This window comes from Lepidochelys kempii, chromosome 7 (assembly GCF_965140265.1).
Source record: "Lepidochelys kempii isolate rLepKem1 chromosome 7, rLepKem1.hap2, whole genome shotgun sequence".
Taxonomy (NCBI): domain Eukaryota; kingdom Metazoa; phylum Chordata; order Testudines; family Cheloniidae; genus Lepidochelys; species Lepidochelys kempii.
The window spans coordinates 32,214,636-32,230,700 of record NC_133262.1 but is presented as its reverse complement, the minus strand read 5'-3'; the positions used below and the strand labels follow the sequence as shown (position 1 = coordinate 32,230,700).

Sequence of the window (16,065 nt, the reverse complement as noted above, 5' to 3'; positions counted from 1 at the left end):
TGCTGCGTGTGCGTCTCTCTCCAGGGCTGCTTTGGACAAGGCCAGGATGGGGTTCAGTAAATCTCCTCCCTGTATTCAATAGTCAGGTAGTCCAGGCAGAAGCGGCCCACGAAGAGGGTGAAGTTCATCACTAGAGGGGTTAGAGCCAGAGCCCTGGTCAAGGGGATGGGAAAGGAGATCACAGCTTCCCTTTGCGGCTGGACCAGAGGGGCAGCTAAACAGCTGGAGTCCTCCCCAGAATAACTGAGTGTCCACGTGTTCATGGTCACGCACACAGGTCCCCCGGCTGTGCCCTTGTGTGGTTCTGAGTCATGCTCAGAAACCTGAGCTGAGGAGCCTAAATCCCAGCTGCCATGTCCCTTGCAAACTGGCTTTGGAAGGTGCTCCCGCTAGAGCACACTTCTCATCTAGAGATGAGGATAGAACCCAGTAGTCCTGACTCCTGTCCCTCCCCCCAACCACTTAAACTGGTTAGACTCAGCTGAGTTTCCCCTGTTGCCCTTGCTGGGAACACCCAGCAGTTCAGGCATCTGGCTGGAGTCACTTACCCAGTGAGGTCAGGGCAAACCCCCTGAGAACCTTGTCATTGGCCTCCAAGGTGTAAAATGTTGCAAGCAAGGCCCAGTAAAAGCTCATCACATGGGATACCTGTAGAGACCAATGCAAATGGTCAGGACCCTTCCCTGATCTGTCACTCCCCAGTGCTAACCTGCTATAACCCACTCCCCTCCTAAATGTCTTACTACTCCTGCCCAGAGTTGAGACTAGAACCCAGGAGTCCTAATGCTGCCCTCCTCGTACTATAGACATCCCTCAGTATTCAACTGTATTAGGGGTATAGGAATAACCAGCCTGGATTGGACCTAAGGTCTGACAGTGGCCAGAGCCTGTAGATCCCTGTCTAGTAGAGACGGGTTATCTCCACTTCAGAGATGAGGTGACTTAGAATAGAATCATAGAATATCAGGGTTAGAAGGGACCTCAGGAGATCATCTAGTCCAACCCCCTGCTCAAAGCAGGACCAATCCCCAATTTTTGCCCCAGATCCCTAAATGGCCCCCTCAAGGATTGAACTCACAACCCTGGGTTTAGCAGGCCAATGCTCAAACCACTGAGCTACAGTCTGTGGCAGAGATTCAAGTAGAAAGCAGGTGTCCAAAGTACCTGGCTAGTGCCTTAACCTGTAGGCCAAGCTGCAAGACACAAGGAGCAAGGGGACCTCCCTTACCAGTAGTACTGTGGTGCCATGAAAGCTCATGAGATCGAACTTCTGGGTCACAGTGAAGTGGTAGAGGTCTCCTCCGAAGATACCCATGTGAACCAACAGCAGCAGGAGGGAGGCACTGGTGAAGATTACTTTGCTGGGGAAAGTGATGGTGACAAAGGAGTCCTTCCAGCTCATACCTCCCCATCCCATGTTAGGTGTAAGGACCAGCTGCTTGGTAACTCTGATGCTGACCATGGTGCTGGGAGGGGGTATTTAGCTCCAGGAGGCAGTCTGCAGGCTGTTTGTAGTGATGGCGTGACCTCACTGCAGGCTAGGAGTGGTTCAGAATCCATGTATCAGGGTGCTGAGGTCATAAAGAACTGGGAGTTCTAGAAAGGTTTGCAGAACACCCATAGGGACTAGGAGAACGGATTGCAGAAGATTGAATGAGTGGACACACTGGAAGAGGGGAAAAAAGGATACAGGATGGGGAATCATTATAAACTCTTACCCCCAATTTGAGATATCACACTGATAAACAAATTAGATTGTCCCCATGCATGATAGAGTATAGATGGATGGATGAGCAGGTATGGGAATATTAGATAGCGATGGGATGGATGGATAGATTAGATGGTATGTGAGGGCATGGATGGGTAGATAGATGGATTGGATGCATTAGATTAGATGGGTATGGAAAGGGATGGATGGATAGATTAGATGATGTGTGCATGGGGATAGTTAGATCTGTGGATGGACGCACAGATTAACTAGACTAACACATTGAAATAATAGGATGACATCATAAACCCATTTGAAGGTGTCATGTGGCAAAATAAGGACTAGGAGATGTCATAAATCACACCTGTGTGCTGACATCATAAAATGGTCTGGAAAATGCTGGGCAGATGGCTGATTAATTCATGTGTGTATGGAACTGGCTGATGTCAGACGGTGACATCGCAGCATGCCAAGGCGCGGCCACAGGCTCAGGGAACCACGCGGCGCCTATGATGTCACTGGCTCATGACAAGACATCATCCAGTTGCAAACGGCGCCTTGTCGTGGTTACCGTTGCGCTGCCCCAGCCGCCAGAGGCTTATTGCCGAGACAGCGGCCGTCGTCTGCCAAACTGCGCGTCGCTCCAGGGGAGCTTTTGTGAAAGCAGCAGAAGGCTACCGATTCCGGAAGTGACCTCACGGCCATTGGGGCTGAGTGCTCTCAACAGAACGTTACTGATCCCGGCAGTGACATCACCGCCATGGAGGGTGAAAGCTCTCAACAAACTTTACTGATCCCGGAAATGACCTCACCATCGGGAGCGGGGGGGGGGATGTTCTCAACGGAACGTCACTGATCCCGGAAGTGACCTCAGCGTCTTTTTTCCCTCATCCAAACAAACCTGTGCGGCTCTGGGCCGGGGGAGATGTCAGCTCCCCAGGGGGGTCCCCTGCCGGGCCCGGCCGAGCCCGGCTCGGAGGCGCCGGGCGGGAAGCGGCGGCCGCACGGGATGCTGAAGCTCTACTACGGGCTGCCGGACCCGGCGGGGGAGGCTCGGGGCGGCCTGGCCCCAGGCGGGGATCCCGGGGGACCGACTGACATCAATGGGGCGCACTTCGACCCGGAAGTGTTCCTCACTAAGGTGCTCCCTGATGCTGGATGTGCTCAGACCCAGGGGTCCCTATGGGACCCCGCGTACCAAGGCGCTCCCCCCAGTATGCCTCAATGAGCCCCCCCCACACACTGACCCCTCTGCCGGACTCCCCCCCCCCGCCCCCGGATCGCCGAACCCTGCCCGCGGAGCCTCCCCTCCCCTCCCCTCCCATACTGATTCTCCAGGGTTCGCCCCTCAAGTCCCCGGTCTGCCCCTGCTAGGGACCCAGGCTCCTGGGGGTAGCGCCCCCGGCGGGACTCCACACGCCCACACTTCACTCCCAGGGACCCTGTCACAGCAGCCACTGCACCTGGGGATTCTCCCAAAAAGGGGTTGACTTTATAGCCTGTCTCTCAGGGAAACCAGCCGGTCAAACCCCTTTCAGTACTGCAACCCCTGCCAGTGACTATTGCCTCCCTTGGGGAGCCCTCCTTCCTCCTCCCTCCCATGCACCTCCATCCCCCAATATGGGGGGGGTCTGTGGGTCATGAATATGGGGTACCAGCAGAGTAGGGGAGTTCAGACCTGAGATTGATGGGGCTGCAGGTCAGGCTTGAGGTGCACCAGCAGAGCTGGGGAGAGCACATAGTCTAGGCCTGAGATTGTAGAGGGCTGCAGATCAGTATTGAGGGGAATTGGCAAAATTGTAGGGTGAAGCTCAGGGTTGGGATAATAGGGAAACAGGTGGGGATTGAAGGGGACTGGCAGAGCTGGCATCCCTGGCCATGCCCCTCACTCACTGTTACTCTCCCTAGCTGCGGAAGGAGTGCTCACTAGCCCAGCTTATGGACTGTGAGACTGACATGGTAAAGCAGATCCGCGCCCTGGACAGTGACATGCAGACCCTGGTCTATGAGAACTACAACAAGTTCATCTCAGCCACAGGTACCATGCAGGGCTACCCAGATCCCAGTCCTCCAGATGTGGGGGATGAGTGGGCCTGTGTCCTTAACATTGCAGCTGAATCTTTGGGCCTGGCTGATTTCATTCTTCTATTCCCCAGACACAATCCGCAAGATGAAGAATGACTTCAAGAAGATGGAGGACGAGATGGATTGCCTGGCTGCCAACATGGCTGTCATCACGGAGTTCAGTGCCTGCATCAGCAGCACTCTCCAGGACCAGCACGAGCAGATCACCAAGCTCTCGGGTACTGGCCACAAGCTGTCCTATGAGCCAGCTGGAAAGATCCAAGGGTCTGATCTGGGGTGGTAGGGATATGGGGCTGAATAGACTCATGGATTTGATCCAGGGCAGTAGGGATGGCATGGGGAGGCATGATGAGCTCATTGGTTGTATCTGACACAGTAAATCCTATGTGAGGTTCAAGAGCAGAGAGGATTCTGGGAGAGGGTGGCAGGTGTGCTGTCCTCTGCCTTGTCTGGGCCAAGACACCAAGTCTCTTCTCAGGAGGCAGGGACTCAGGAGTGGATCTAGGGCTTCCAAGGCTAGAAACGAGGCATGGAGGGAAGCCTGGGAGGGAGAGCCCTGTAGCTGCACTGTTCATTCTCCTGCTTGGCCAGTGCTGTGGCTGCTCATCTCCACAGCTCGGGAGGGCAGTGTTATCTGGTCTCCCTGATCTAGGGCCAAGATGACAGCTGATGGAGGGGGAAGAGCAGCTCAGGAAACCACCCAGTGACCAGAAGAATCAGGATAGAACAGGGGTTGTGGGAGGGTCCATGAAGAGCTCCGGGCCACATTCTGCCTGAGCAGCTGGAGAAGGGCATACGGAGGAGGTGCGTGTTAGGGGATGCTGGCACTGTCTCTAACAGGGTCTCTCTGGATCCCAGGGGTCCACACGCTCCTGCGCAAGCTGCAGTTCCTCTTTGAGCTGCCTGCCCGCCTCACCAAGTGTGTGGAACTGGAGGCCTATGGACAGGCAGTGCGCTACTACAGCAAAGCCCGCTCTATCCTGCACCAGTACCAGCACATGCCCTCCTTCCAGGGCATCCAGGATGACTGCCAGAAGATCATGGCCAGCCTGGCACAGAAGCTGCGGGAGAAATTCAGGTACAGGCCCTTGGATCTGATCCAGTGTTGGGGGAGCAGACACAGAATGAAGTGGGACAGCTGCATTGGTCTGACCCAGAGAGGGAGGGATACCAGGGTAGATGGGTGCAATGGTCTGATCCAAAGGGTGATAGGTTATCTATTACCTTAATCACCCAACTTCCCCCATTCATTTCAGTCAGGCTGTTAACTCTGAAACTTAACGGCAACACAAATAGTGACCGCATGGTGGAAATCAGCAACACTGAGGTCTATCATCAGGTTTCAGAATTATCACCTCGATTGGGACAGTTGGATTGGATTCCAGGTCCAGAAGCTGCATGCTCTTGTTAATTCCAATAGCCGTCCCTTAAACCCTGCTGCAGATGCACTGGGAGCGGGGGGGTCCATGTGTCAGCTCCCCTGGCATCTCCAGTGTCCTCTCCTTTCCTTGGTAGGGATGGGGGCTCTGGGGCAAAGGACCTGGCTGAGTGCGTGGAACTGCTGCTGCAGCTGGATGAACCCGCAGAGGAGCTGTGTGACGAGTTCCTTTCACATGCCTGCTGCCGGTTGGAGGCTGAGCTGGAGGCCCTAGAAGCAGAGCTGGGGCAGCCAGGTGGTGCCCCTATCACTGACATCCTGGAGTTCATCGACCGTGGCTGCAACATCTTTGTCAGCAACATGTGCCTGGTGATCGCCTCCTACCAGGAGCTCTTTGTCAGCCGAGAAGGGGTGCAGAGCATCACCCGCATGGCGCAGGACAAGCTGGTGGCCTTCGTCAACTCCCTCATGGAGACATACTTCTCCCTGGTGGAGCGGCGCATCCAGTTGGAGAAAGGGGTCGGGGACAACTCACTGCTGGTGCGGGCCCTGGATCGCTTCCATCGGCGCCTACAAGCCCTGGCCAAGCTGCTGCCAGCCTCCAACGTGGCAGCAGAGGGCACAGAGATTGTGGTGCGGGCCGCCAAGGAGCGCATCCGCCAGTACCTGCTGGCCCTGCAGAGCTTCTACCAGGACTGTCTGACAGATGTGCGCCAGTCACTAGCTGCCCCACGCCTGGCAGGCAAGGAGAGCCCCAACCTGGCTGAGCTTCTGGGCACCATCTCGGCCTCTGTCCTTAACCAGATCAAGTCAGTGCTTACCTACGTTCACCTTTTCACAGCGAAGGACATCACCTTCTCCAACAAGCCCTATTTTAAGGTGACACTGCCTGGCGGGGGAGGAGGGGATTGTGAACCATGGGAGTTAGAGGTTGAGGGTCAGGGGTATTCAGTTTCTTCTCCAGCAGTTCTGGTGCCCCTCAGCAATCCCTAGCTCTTCTAGCCCTTTTCATCAGGACATCTTCAAAGCTCTGTATAAGGGCAGTCGCTATCATCAGCTCCATTTGTAGAGATGAGGAAACTCAAAAGGATGCTCCAGTGGTTCAGGCACTAGCCTAGGACTTGGGAGACAAGTTCAATTTCCTGCTCTGCCACAGGCTTTCTCTGTGATCTTGGGCAAGTCACTTAGCCACTCTGTGCCTCGGTTTCCCCATTTATATAAGGGGGATAATAGCTCTGGCCTGCTGCATAGGGGTATTGTGGGGATAGATACGTTGAAGATTGTAAGGCACTCAGATGCCATGGGATATGTATGGATATGGCCCCAAAGATACACACTGGTACAGGGAGGGAAGTGAGTTGCTGAAGGTCACCCAGCAGGCCAGGGGCAGAGCTGGGAATAGAACCCTGGTCTGTTGAGTCCCAGTGCTCTATCCTCTAAACCACATGTCCATAAACACCTAATCCTTGGCTATGGGCCTTTCAGGGAGTCAGAATAACGCAGTGGTCCCCAAACTTTTGAGAGTCGCGCCCTTACCCCTGTCTTTGGGGCCGGGAGTGGAGGCTGCAGCTGGGGTGCGGCAGTGATGTGGACAGGGATAAGGGGGCCGAGGTTGGGGCCACAACTGGGGGTGGGTCTGGGGCCAGGAGCGGGGCCAGGGACAGAGCTGTTGCCAAGGCTGGGGGCAGGGGTGGAGCTATAGGGGGCTGTGGTGGGGACTGGCAACCGAGCCTGCAGTCAGGTGCGGCTCTGCTCCCAGCCCCACCCCACCCCCAGGCTGGGGATAGGGCCAGGCACAGGGCTGGGAGCCGGGGATGCGGCTGGGATGGGACCAGAGCTGCGGGCAGGGAGGGGCTGGGTGGTGCTCCCTCACCAACCCTGGGGCTGGCCCAGTCTCTGCTGCCCCCTGTCCCTGAAGGTTCTTCCATGCCCCTCTGGTGCGGGCGCGCCTCCCAGTTTGGGGACCTCTGGAATAATGTATTCCATGCAGATACTATTCTGTATCAGTCTGCAGGGGTTTCCTGGCTGCTGCTGGGACCTCCCTGACTTCATAACTGGCTTCAGAGCCTGCGGCCTTTCTGAATGTCCCATCCCTCACAAGGACTTTGTACAATTGAAACTACACCATACATGTGCCTTTTTATGTTGATACACAATTCAGCTGTGTGTTTTGTCTCCTGAACTAAGGAGCCATGTGGGCCTTTCATAGATTCTAAAACCAGAAGGGACCATTATGATCACGCAGTGCTCTTCTACGCACACAGGCTGTAGAATTTTCCCCAGATGCTGGATTAAAGCATGAAAGAGATCTAGTTTAGAAAGAAATCTAGTTTTGCTTTAGGTTTCAGAGTAGCAGCCGTGTTAGTCTGTATCCGAAAAAAAACCAGGAGTACTTGTGGCACCTTAGAGACTAACAAATTTATTTGCGCATGAGCTTTCGTGGGCTACAGCCCACTTCATCGGATGCATAGAATGGAACATATAATAAGAAGATATATGTATACACACACACACACACACATACAGAGAAGGTGGAATTTGCCATACAAACTGTAAGAGGCTAATTAATTAAGATGTGCTATTATCAGCAGACTCCAGGTGTTGGCCAGCCCACGGCTCCCCTGGTGAGCTGTTCCAGTGTTTACCCACCCTCCCTGCTAGGAAATTGCTTTATATCAAGATTACATTTGTCTAACTTCAACTTCCAACCATTGGATCTTGCTATGCCTTCATCTGGTGTACTGAAAAGCCCCGTCTATCAGATAGATTTTCAAACTGGCCCGTGGGCAGAGAAGAGTTCCTAGGCTGATGAGGAGAAAGGAGAGCTGATTTTAGGAGACTGAAAGAGCTGGACTTGTTTAGACTGGTCAGATGAAGGCCAGGAGGGGATCTGACTGCTTTCTGTACATACAGCAGAGGGGCAAACCCTAGGGAGGGAGAACAGCTATTGGCGCTAAAGGACAGTGTTGGCACAAGAACAAATGGGGATAAAGTGCCAGGAATCGGTTGAGGCTGGAATTGAGAAGGTTTCTACCCATCAGAGGAGGAAGGGTCTGGAACAGCCTCCCAGCAGGTGAAGTGGGGGGAAAACAGCCCAACTAATTTTACAAGGGAGTTTGTGGCCAGGACGATATGGCCTGGTTGCTTGTGATAGCGGGGGTTGGACTCCGTAACCTAGGAGGTCCTGTCGAGTCTTATGTCCCTGTAACTTTTTCCTATATCTTTCCCCCTAATCCCAACCCATGGCTCCTAGGACTCCTCCCACTATGACATTTCTGCTGGTGCCCTTTGATCCCCACCCACAACCCCACCAGGTCTGTCATCTGGGTGTATTCCATGGGCAGTCTTCATCTGGGGGAGCAGACATGGAGTGGGGAGATGGTGTCAGAATTGCTGCCTGGCTCCAGAAGGAGCCGCTCTACTGGGCAGCAAGAGGAAGTGCTGAACCCCTCCCCCCATTTCATCCCCCAGGGTGAGTTCTGCAGTCAGGGTGTCCGCGAGGGCCTGATCGTCGGCTTCATCAAGTCCATCTGCCAGACGGCACGGCAGTTCTGTGAGAGCACGGGGGACAAGGGTGGCTCCACTCCCCCGGCCCTGCTGCTCCTGCTCTCCCGCCTCTGCCTGGACTATGAGACCTCCACCATCAGCTACATTCTCACCCTGACCGATGAGCAGTTCCTAGTGCAGGTGGGTAGGTGCCAGCCCCTGGGACGCAGGAACAAGGAGGAAATACATCTCCGCCCCCAGGATCCAGGCCCTTAGTATGGGGGGAGGGGTGTCCCTGTCTGTCTGGCTCTGGGGATTCTCCACCTGGGACCCCATGTTCAGTTCAAAGCCCCTCAATCCCCAGGGCCTCCTTTCCCATCAAGGGCTAGTAGGATGGACCTAGACAGGGTGGGGGAGGCAGTCTCCCCGAAGAGGAGCATGCTAGGAAGTGGCCCCAGAGTGTGTGACTAAGCCAGATTTCCAGGGGATGATCCCCAGGGCTGGGATCCTCAGGGCTGAGGAATCGTTTGCCCAGGGGAAGGGATGGGATATATGTATTCAGACTGGATGGCAGTGGGAGATCTAGTGTGTGGGCATGCACCCCCCTGGCTCTGCTGCATGCCACAGGGTTTCCTGTCAGTTCCCAGCTGATCTGACCACCCCACTCCTTCAGTGGGTTTGAGATTCCATCCCCACCTGCAGGCAGTGGGGACATGGGGAGCATCAGGGATGGGGGCAGCTTGGGGGGAAGCGATGTATGGATGGCACTGGGCAGGGTAGGATTGGGGCAGCCCATGCCATCTTGAGTGCCCCTGCCCCACACAGAACTGGTGGGGAGTTGGGGGGAATGAAGCCTATGTCATCCCTAGCAGCACCCCTGCCCACACAGAGCCAGAGGAGCAGTGGGGTGAGGTGGGATGGAGAGGCTGAGCGACCCTGACCCACATGGAGCTGGTGGTGCTGGGTGGCACGTGTGTGGAAGGGTGGGGCAGCCTGTCCTTCCTGGAGCTAGTGGGTGCTGGGGAAAATGCCCGGTCCGGCACCACTGACCCGCTGTTCTCTCTCCCTAGGATCACTCCCCCATCACCCCAGTTACCAGCCTGTGTGCGGAGGCCCGCGAGGCAGCCCAGAGGCTGCTCAATCACTACGTGAAGGTGCAGGGGCTGATCATCTCGCAGATGCTGCGCAAGAGCGTGGAGACACGCGACTGGGTCAACACCATTGAGCCGCGCAACGTGCGGGCCGTCATGAAGAGGGTGGTGGAGGACACCACCTCCATCGACGTGCAGGTCAGTGGGGGAAAGGAGGATCCAGGGCTTCCTGTACCCCCAGGGACCCCGCACTCACCCAGGCTTCTTGCCTACCCGCTTGCAGGTGGGGCTCCTGTACGAGGAGGGCGTCCGCAAGGCCCAGAGCAGCGACTCCAGCAAGAGGACTTTCTCCGTGTACAGCAGCTCCCGGCAGCAGAGCCGCTACGCACCCAGCTACACGCCCAGGTCAGGGGGCTGCGGCAGGGTGTGGAGTGGGTCAGGATTGAGGGGCATTGGCGGGGGGAGTGCAGGGCTGGGAAAGCAGGAAGCTGTGGGTCAGGATTGAGGGGCACCGGCAGGGCTGGGATAGCAGGAGGCTGCTGGTCAGGATTAAGGGGCACCGGCAGGGCTGGGATATTAGGGGGCTGCAGGTCAGAACTGAGGGGCACTGGCAGAGCTGCAGTGAGGTGTCTACCCTCCTAGCTACATGTTGGGGTGAGTGGCCTGCACGAAGGCAGGTCGGCTGTTCCTACCTGCACCCCAGAGGAGAGGGCTGTGACCCAGTATTTTACTCCCAGACGCAGCCTCAGGTGAGGAGGCCTGCCCAGATCCAATCCCCTGCTATGCAGTGGGGTTCCTGGCTCCTGGTGAGTGTGTAACCCCTTGTCTCTGCCTCACCTCCCCCCCCTTCCCATGCAGTGCCCCCCTGGACACTAACCTCCTGAGTAACATTCAGAAGCTGTTCTCTGAGCGCATCGACATCTTCAGCCCCGTGGAGTTCAACAAGGTGAGCAGAGCTGCCACCCTGGGGGAGAGCCACAGATCAGAACCCCCTAAACTCAGCCAGTCCTCTAGCTCCCCCTCAGTGCAGGGACACAGCTCCCAACACTCACTCCATCTGATCATAGTGGTCTCTTCTGGCCTTAGGATCTATTAATCTTCAAGGGACCCCCCACAGTGCATTAAAGGAGGAACAGAGCTCCCCACACACCTCCCCCGTCCTCTGGGGACCCTTCCCTCTAGAGCTGTCACACACCCACTCCATGTTCACTCACACTTCCCTGTTCCCTAGCTGCCACTGATCCCCTTGCTCCTCCGGCTCGGTGTGCAGCCCAGACCTGGCCTCATTCCTCCACAAGAGACTTCAGCCACATAGGGAGTCCTGGAGGTGATTCTTCCCCTCTGTGTCCTCCAGGCCCATAAGGGACAGTGCTTGAATGACCTCCCCACCCACTCCCCAGGTCTCCGTCCTGACTGGCATAATCAAGATCAGCCTGAAGACCTTCCTGGAATGCGTGCGGCTGCGGACCTTTGGGCGCTATGGCCTGCAGCAGATCCAGGTGGACTGCTACTATCTACAGCTTTACCTGTGGCGCTTTGTCTGCGATGAGAACCTGGTGCACTTCCTGCTAGATGAAATCGTGGGCAGCACAGCCCACCGCTGCCTGGACCCTGTGCCCATGGAGCAGAGTGTCATTGAGGTCATCTGTGAGAGGGGCTGATATGAGGCGAGTCAGCCCAGCCTCAAGGCAGATGCTGGCTTACTCCTATGTGGGGAGTGGACACGTGTCCCCCTCAGACTCATCCATTCTACCAGATCTTTCCCATACCAGATGGTTATGAAGGGTGCCTGAGAGCATGGCAGAGAATGGCCTGTGAACATACCGGGGGGAGGGGGAATGCCATGTGCATATTCTCACTACTGCTAGCCTGGATCTTATTGGACAGGGAGGGGAATGTGCTGAATAAAACATACCATGATCTGATCATGTCTCTGCTGCTCATTGCAAGCTCTGGGGTTAGCTCCCCTCCACTGGCCTCAATCTCAGAGACCCCGTGTCATGTATGGCTTCCTTGGTGCCTTGTTACTTGCAGGGTCTGAATCTCCCTTCCCATCTAGCAATAGCCTCCTCTTCTGTCCTTCCCGGATGTGGGTGCAAGAGCTTTTGCCTTTGCAAGCTGCCATGTGCTACAGCCTCTGCATTTCTCCATATCATCCCTTCTCCCCCTCCTGTTGTTTCACTTTGTGTGGTTTATAGAATCATAGCAACGTAGAACTGGAAGGGACCACAAGAGCTCATCTGGTCCATCCCCCTGCACTGAGTAGGAACCAAGTATACCTTGACTATCCGTGCCAGGTGTCTGTCTAACATGTTATCAAAAACCCCAATAAGGGGATTCTGCCTGCTCCCTGTGTAACCTGTTCTAGTCCTTGCTTATTGTTGGGGTTAGAAAGTTTTTTCTAATATCTAACTTGAATCTCCCTGGCTGCAATCTAATCCATTTACTTTTCTTCCTACTCTATGTGGACGTGGAGAACAACTAATCTTTAGAACAACCTTTTGTGTGTAAGTGTGGTGCCCAAAACAACACATGGCTCCAGTTGAGGCCTCACCTCAAGTAGAGCAAGTACAATTACATCCTGTGTCTTACATATGATGCTCCTGTTACTACATCCCAGAATGACGTTTGCTGTTTTTGCAACAGCATCACAGCCTTGAATCATATTCAACTTGAGATCCACTATGTCGCCCTCCAGTTCCTTTTCTGCAGTACTTCTGCCTAGCCAGTTATTCCCTGTTTTGTATTTGTGCGTTTGATTTTTCCTTCCCCAGTGTAGCGTTTTGCACTTGGTTTTTATTGACTTTCATCGTATTGATTTCAGACCAATTCATCCAAGGTCATTTTGAATTCTAATCCTGTCCTCCAGAGTGCTAGCAACCCTCTTCAGCTTTGTGTCATCTGGATATTTTATAAGCATACTTTTTACTGCATCATCCAAGTCATGAATGGAAATATTAAATAGTACCAGACTCAGGATAGACCCGTGCAGAACCGCACTAGATACGTCCTCCCAGTTTACAGCAAACCGTTGATAACTACCCTTTGAGAACAGCGTTTCAACCAGTTATGCACCCATCTTATAGTAATTTCACTTAGTAATTTCATATTTTCCTAGTTTGCTTATGAGAATGTCATGTGGGACTATGTCAGAAGTTTTACTCAAGTCCAGATATATCAAATCTACTGCTTCCCCTCTATCCCTTAGGGTAGTTATCCTGTCAAAGAAGGAAATTAGGTTGGTTTGGCATGATTTGTTCTTGACAAATCCACGTTGGCTTTTCCTTATAACTTTATTATCCTCTAGGGGCTTACAAACTGATTGTCTAATAATTTGTGCCTGTATCTTTTTCTGGGTATCAAAGTTAGTCAGACTGGGTCTATAATGCCCCAAGTCCTCCATTTTCCCCCTTTTGGAAGATAGGTGTTATCCCCAGTTGTCTGGGACCTCACCCATTCTCCCTGAGTTCTTGAAGGTAAACGCGACTGGTTTGCAGATTGCTTCGGCATGTTCCTTAACTACCCTATGGTGCATTTAAGAAGGTCCTGCTGACTTGAATATATCTAACTTAGCTACATATTCTTTAACCTGTTCTTTCCCTATTCTGGAATGTGTTCTTCCTCCCTCTTTTCAGTAGTAACTGTATTAAGTATCTGGTCCCAACTAACCTTTTTAGTGAAGACTGAAGCAAAAAAGGCATTAAACACACTTCAGCCTTCCCTGTGTCAGCCATTATTTGCTCTCCTTCTCCATTAAGTAATGGCCCTGCACTTTCCTTTGTCTTTCTCTTACTTCTGTTTTTGCAGAAAGGGAGATGCTGACCACAGTATGATTGCTATGTATGAGGGGAAATGCCTGCAGCGACCCTGCCCTGAAACCACAGGATTTTCCCATCTTCATTCTTCAGGGTGGGAATGGTGGAGTGTCACTCTGGTTTTGTAATAGCACAGTGCATGCACAGAATTTAAATCCAGTTTTCATCCAGGTCAGAGGTAATTGCCTGGGGCAGATTCTACCAATAAATAGGATTGGCTTGTCATATCCTTCAGAAAGATACAAAGGGGTGGTCTACATTGGGAACTTATAGCTGTATAACTACATGGAGAGATGCAGCTATGCTGACCTAATCTCCGGTGTAGATGGCGCTAGGTCGATGGAAGAATTCTTCCGTTGTCCTCGCTACTGCCTCTTGGGAAGTGAATTAACTACATGGATGGGAGAACCCTCCTGTCGGTGCAGGTACTCTCTACACTGAAGTGCTATAGTGGTGCGGCCGTAGCTGTAATGGTTTAAGTGTAGACATACTCTAAGCCTCACTTGCACCTGCCTCTTGGGTGGGGCATGGCAGCTGTTTATACAAAGACCATTCACCCAGTGCCAAGGATATGGCTGTACCGCAAATTAAGGTGTGAATAGTGTGCGAAAGCATACCGATGCTAGCTTTAGTCTAGAGTGTGCAGGTAACGACACCAGGGCAGATGTGGCATCATGGACTTCAACATGGGCTAGCCGCTCAGATAAGTAGCCATGGTCCCTGGCAGGCATCTACTGGGATTGCTAGTCCATGCTGATACCTGTGCCACCACATCTTCATTGCTGTTGTTACCCATGCTAACTATAAGGAATCTAGAGGCGTATGTCTACCCTTGCTACACTTACACCTTAATTAGTGGTGTACATATACCCTTAGATTCAGCTGCCTCTGGGGTCGGGCACCACAGCTGTTTATACAAAGACTGCTCACCACTTGCTGAAATTTACCTGCTTCTGGTGTAGAGAGTAGCAAGCATTAACACTGTGCCAAAGCATCCATTTAGGACAGGGAGTTAAAGGGGAGGGACAACCCCCACCCCGATCTAACTGGGACTATCAGGGGCCACTGATGACAGAACTGACCTAGGCTGGCATTTGGGTAGTGAGGTGCATTTAATGCTTCTGCGCTTGGGAAAAATGTCTTTAATCTGCATGAGGGGTTAGAACCGCAGCATTGTGTGTCTGCCAAAAAACTACAGCAGAGCAGCGGCAGCCACGCCACCCAGCAGGGTATCCTACCCCACAGCACCCCAGTAGTATCAGCACTCCTGCTGAGGGGAGCGTGCCCCTACCCTGCTCTATGCAGCACAGCACCCCTTAATGCCACACTGGTGCCGGCACTGCCTCTGAGGGGATAGTGCCCCCCTACTGAGCCCCCACCCCACTCCCTGTACCACAGCACCCCCTCGCAACACGTGGAGGCATCTGCACTGACTCCAAGGAGAGGGTGTTCACTGCAACCTACACCACTCCCTGCAACACCTTTACCCGGTCTCCCATCTAAATCCTGGCCAGACAACTCTGGGGGATAACCAGCTCACAGCAGTCTAGCAGTTGGTTCTTTCTTTTACTATCCACTCCAATGGCAGCAAGAGTTTCTTGTCTAGAAGGGGCCTTTTCATGGCTCCGTGGTGCTTCCTGCATCCCAGACACCGGGCCCCTATGCAGTCAGAACACCCCTGGTTTCATAACTTGGACCGATCCTGTTTGCTTCAGAGGACGGCACGTGCCCCATGACCTGGCACTAGCTCAGGCTGTGATGAAAGGGCCACAGTTGGGTAACGCTCCCGAGCACCCTGTAGTTACCCAGGGTCCTGGGACACTCTGTGCGCAGAGAGTTTAACTCCTTGTGCTCTGCAGCGCTGCTCAGGGAGGCAGGGAGATTCCAGGGTTGGGCAAGTGAACATGCTCTGACAATGAGGTAAAGCACAACCTGGGAAAATACCAGTTCAAGGAGACAGAGAGTTTGGTTCTCCCTGGCCAGGCTCTCTCCTGGCACGACTGAAATGTCAAGTGTCATCACAGAGCAGTCCCAGCTGCGGGTCTTGTCTCCTTTTCCTCCCTCCTAACATAGTGCCAAAACGTGGTCCTGGCTAGGCCCCCGATTACCATTCCAGTGTTGGAGCAGCATTTACCACTGGCATTGCAGTAGCACCTACAGAGCCCAGATGAGATTAGGGCTACATTGGGCCGGGCACTGCACAGTCCTTCACTGAGACGGGGGCCTATTGGTAGCCGTCGCTGCACAGACCTGACTGAAATCAGAGCTCCATTGTATGGAGTGCTGCACAAACCCTGATGAAGACTAGGGCCTGCATTGTGCCAGGTGTTTCACAGACCCTGACTGAGAGTGGGGCCCCCATTGTGCTGGGGGCTGCCTATGCTTGATCGAGATTGGGGCCCCATTGTGCCAGGTGCTGCACACACACACAGTAAGACTCAGCCCTTGCCCCAGGACAATCTGAATAGACAAGGCAGAGGAACAACTATTCTTCCCATTTCA

At 53.8% G+C, this 16,065-nt stretch overlaps 2 protein-coding genes across 2 annotated transcripts in view; one reads left to right on the top strand and one right to left on the bottom strand.

The window, feature by feature from the left end:
• Positions 1–1,725, bottom strand: part of LOC140914340 (sororin-like) — a 34,162-nt gene extending 32,437 nt beyond the window's left edge. Inside the window, exons 1-2 of the mRNA XM_073351896.1 lie at positions 1,229–1,725; positions 549–648 (exon numbers count right to left, since the gene is read on the bottom strand). Coding sequence (XP_073207997.1) covers positions 549–648; positions 1,229–1,462 — 334 coding nt within the window. The 5' untranslated portion in view covers positions 1,463–1,725. The remainder of the gene's footprint in view (positions 1–548; positions 649–1,228) is intronic.
• An 851-nt stretch (positions 1,726–2,576) lies between these two features.
• On the top strand, positions 2,577–11,673 carry VPS51 (VPS51 subunit of GARP complex). The gene is made up of 10 exons (XM_073351887.1): positions 2,577–2,849; positions 3,617–3,746; positions 3,865–4,011; positions 4,652–4,871; positions 5,309–6,050; positions 8,643–8,858; positions 9,728–9,946; positions 10,032–10,153; positions 10,607–10,694; positions 11,149–11,673. Exons 1-10 carry the CDS (start codon positions 2,634–2,636, stop codon positions 11,407–11,409), a joined length of 2,361 nt encoding a protein of 786 aa, XP_073207988.1. The 5' UTR covers positions 2,577–2,633; the 3' UTR covers positions 11,410–11,673.
• The last annotated feature ends 4,392 nt before the right edge of the window (positions 11,674–16,065 follow it).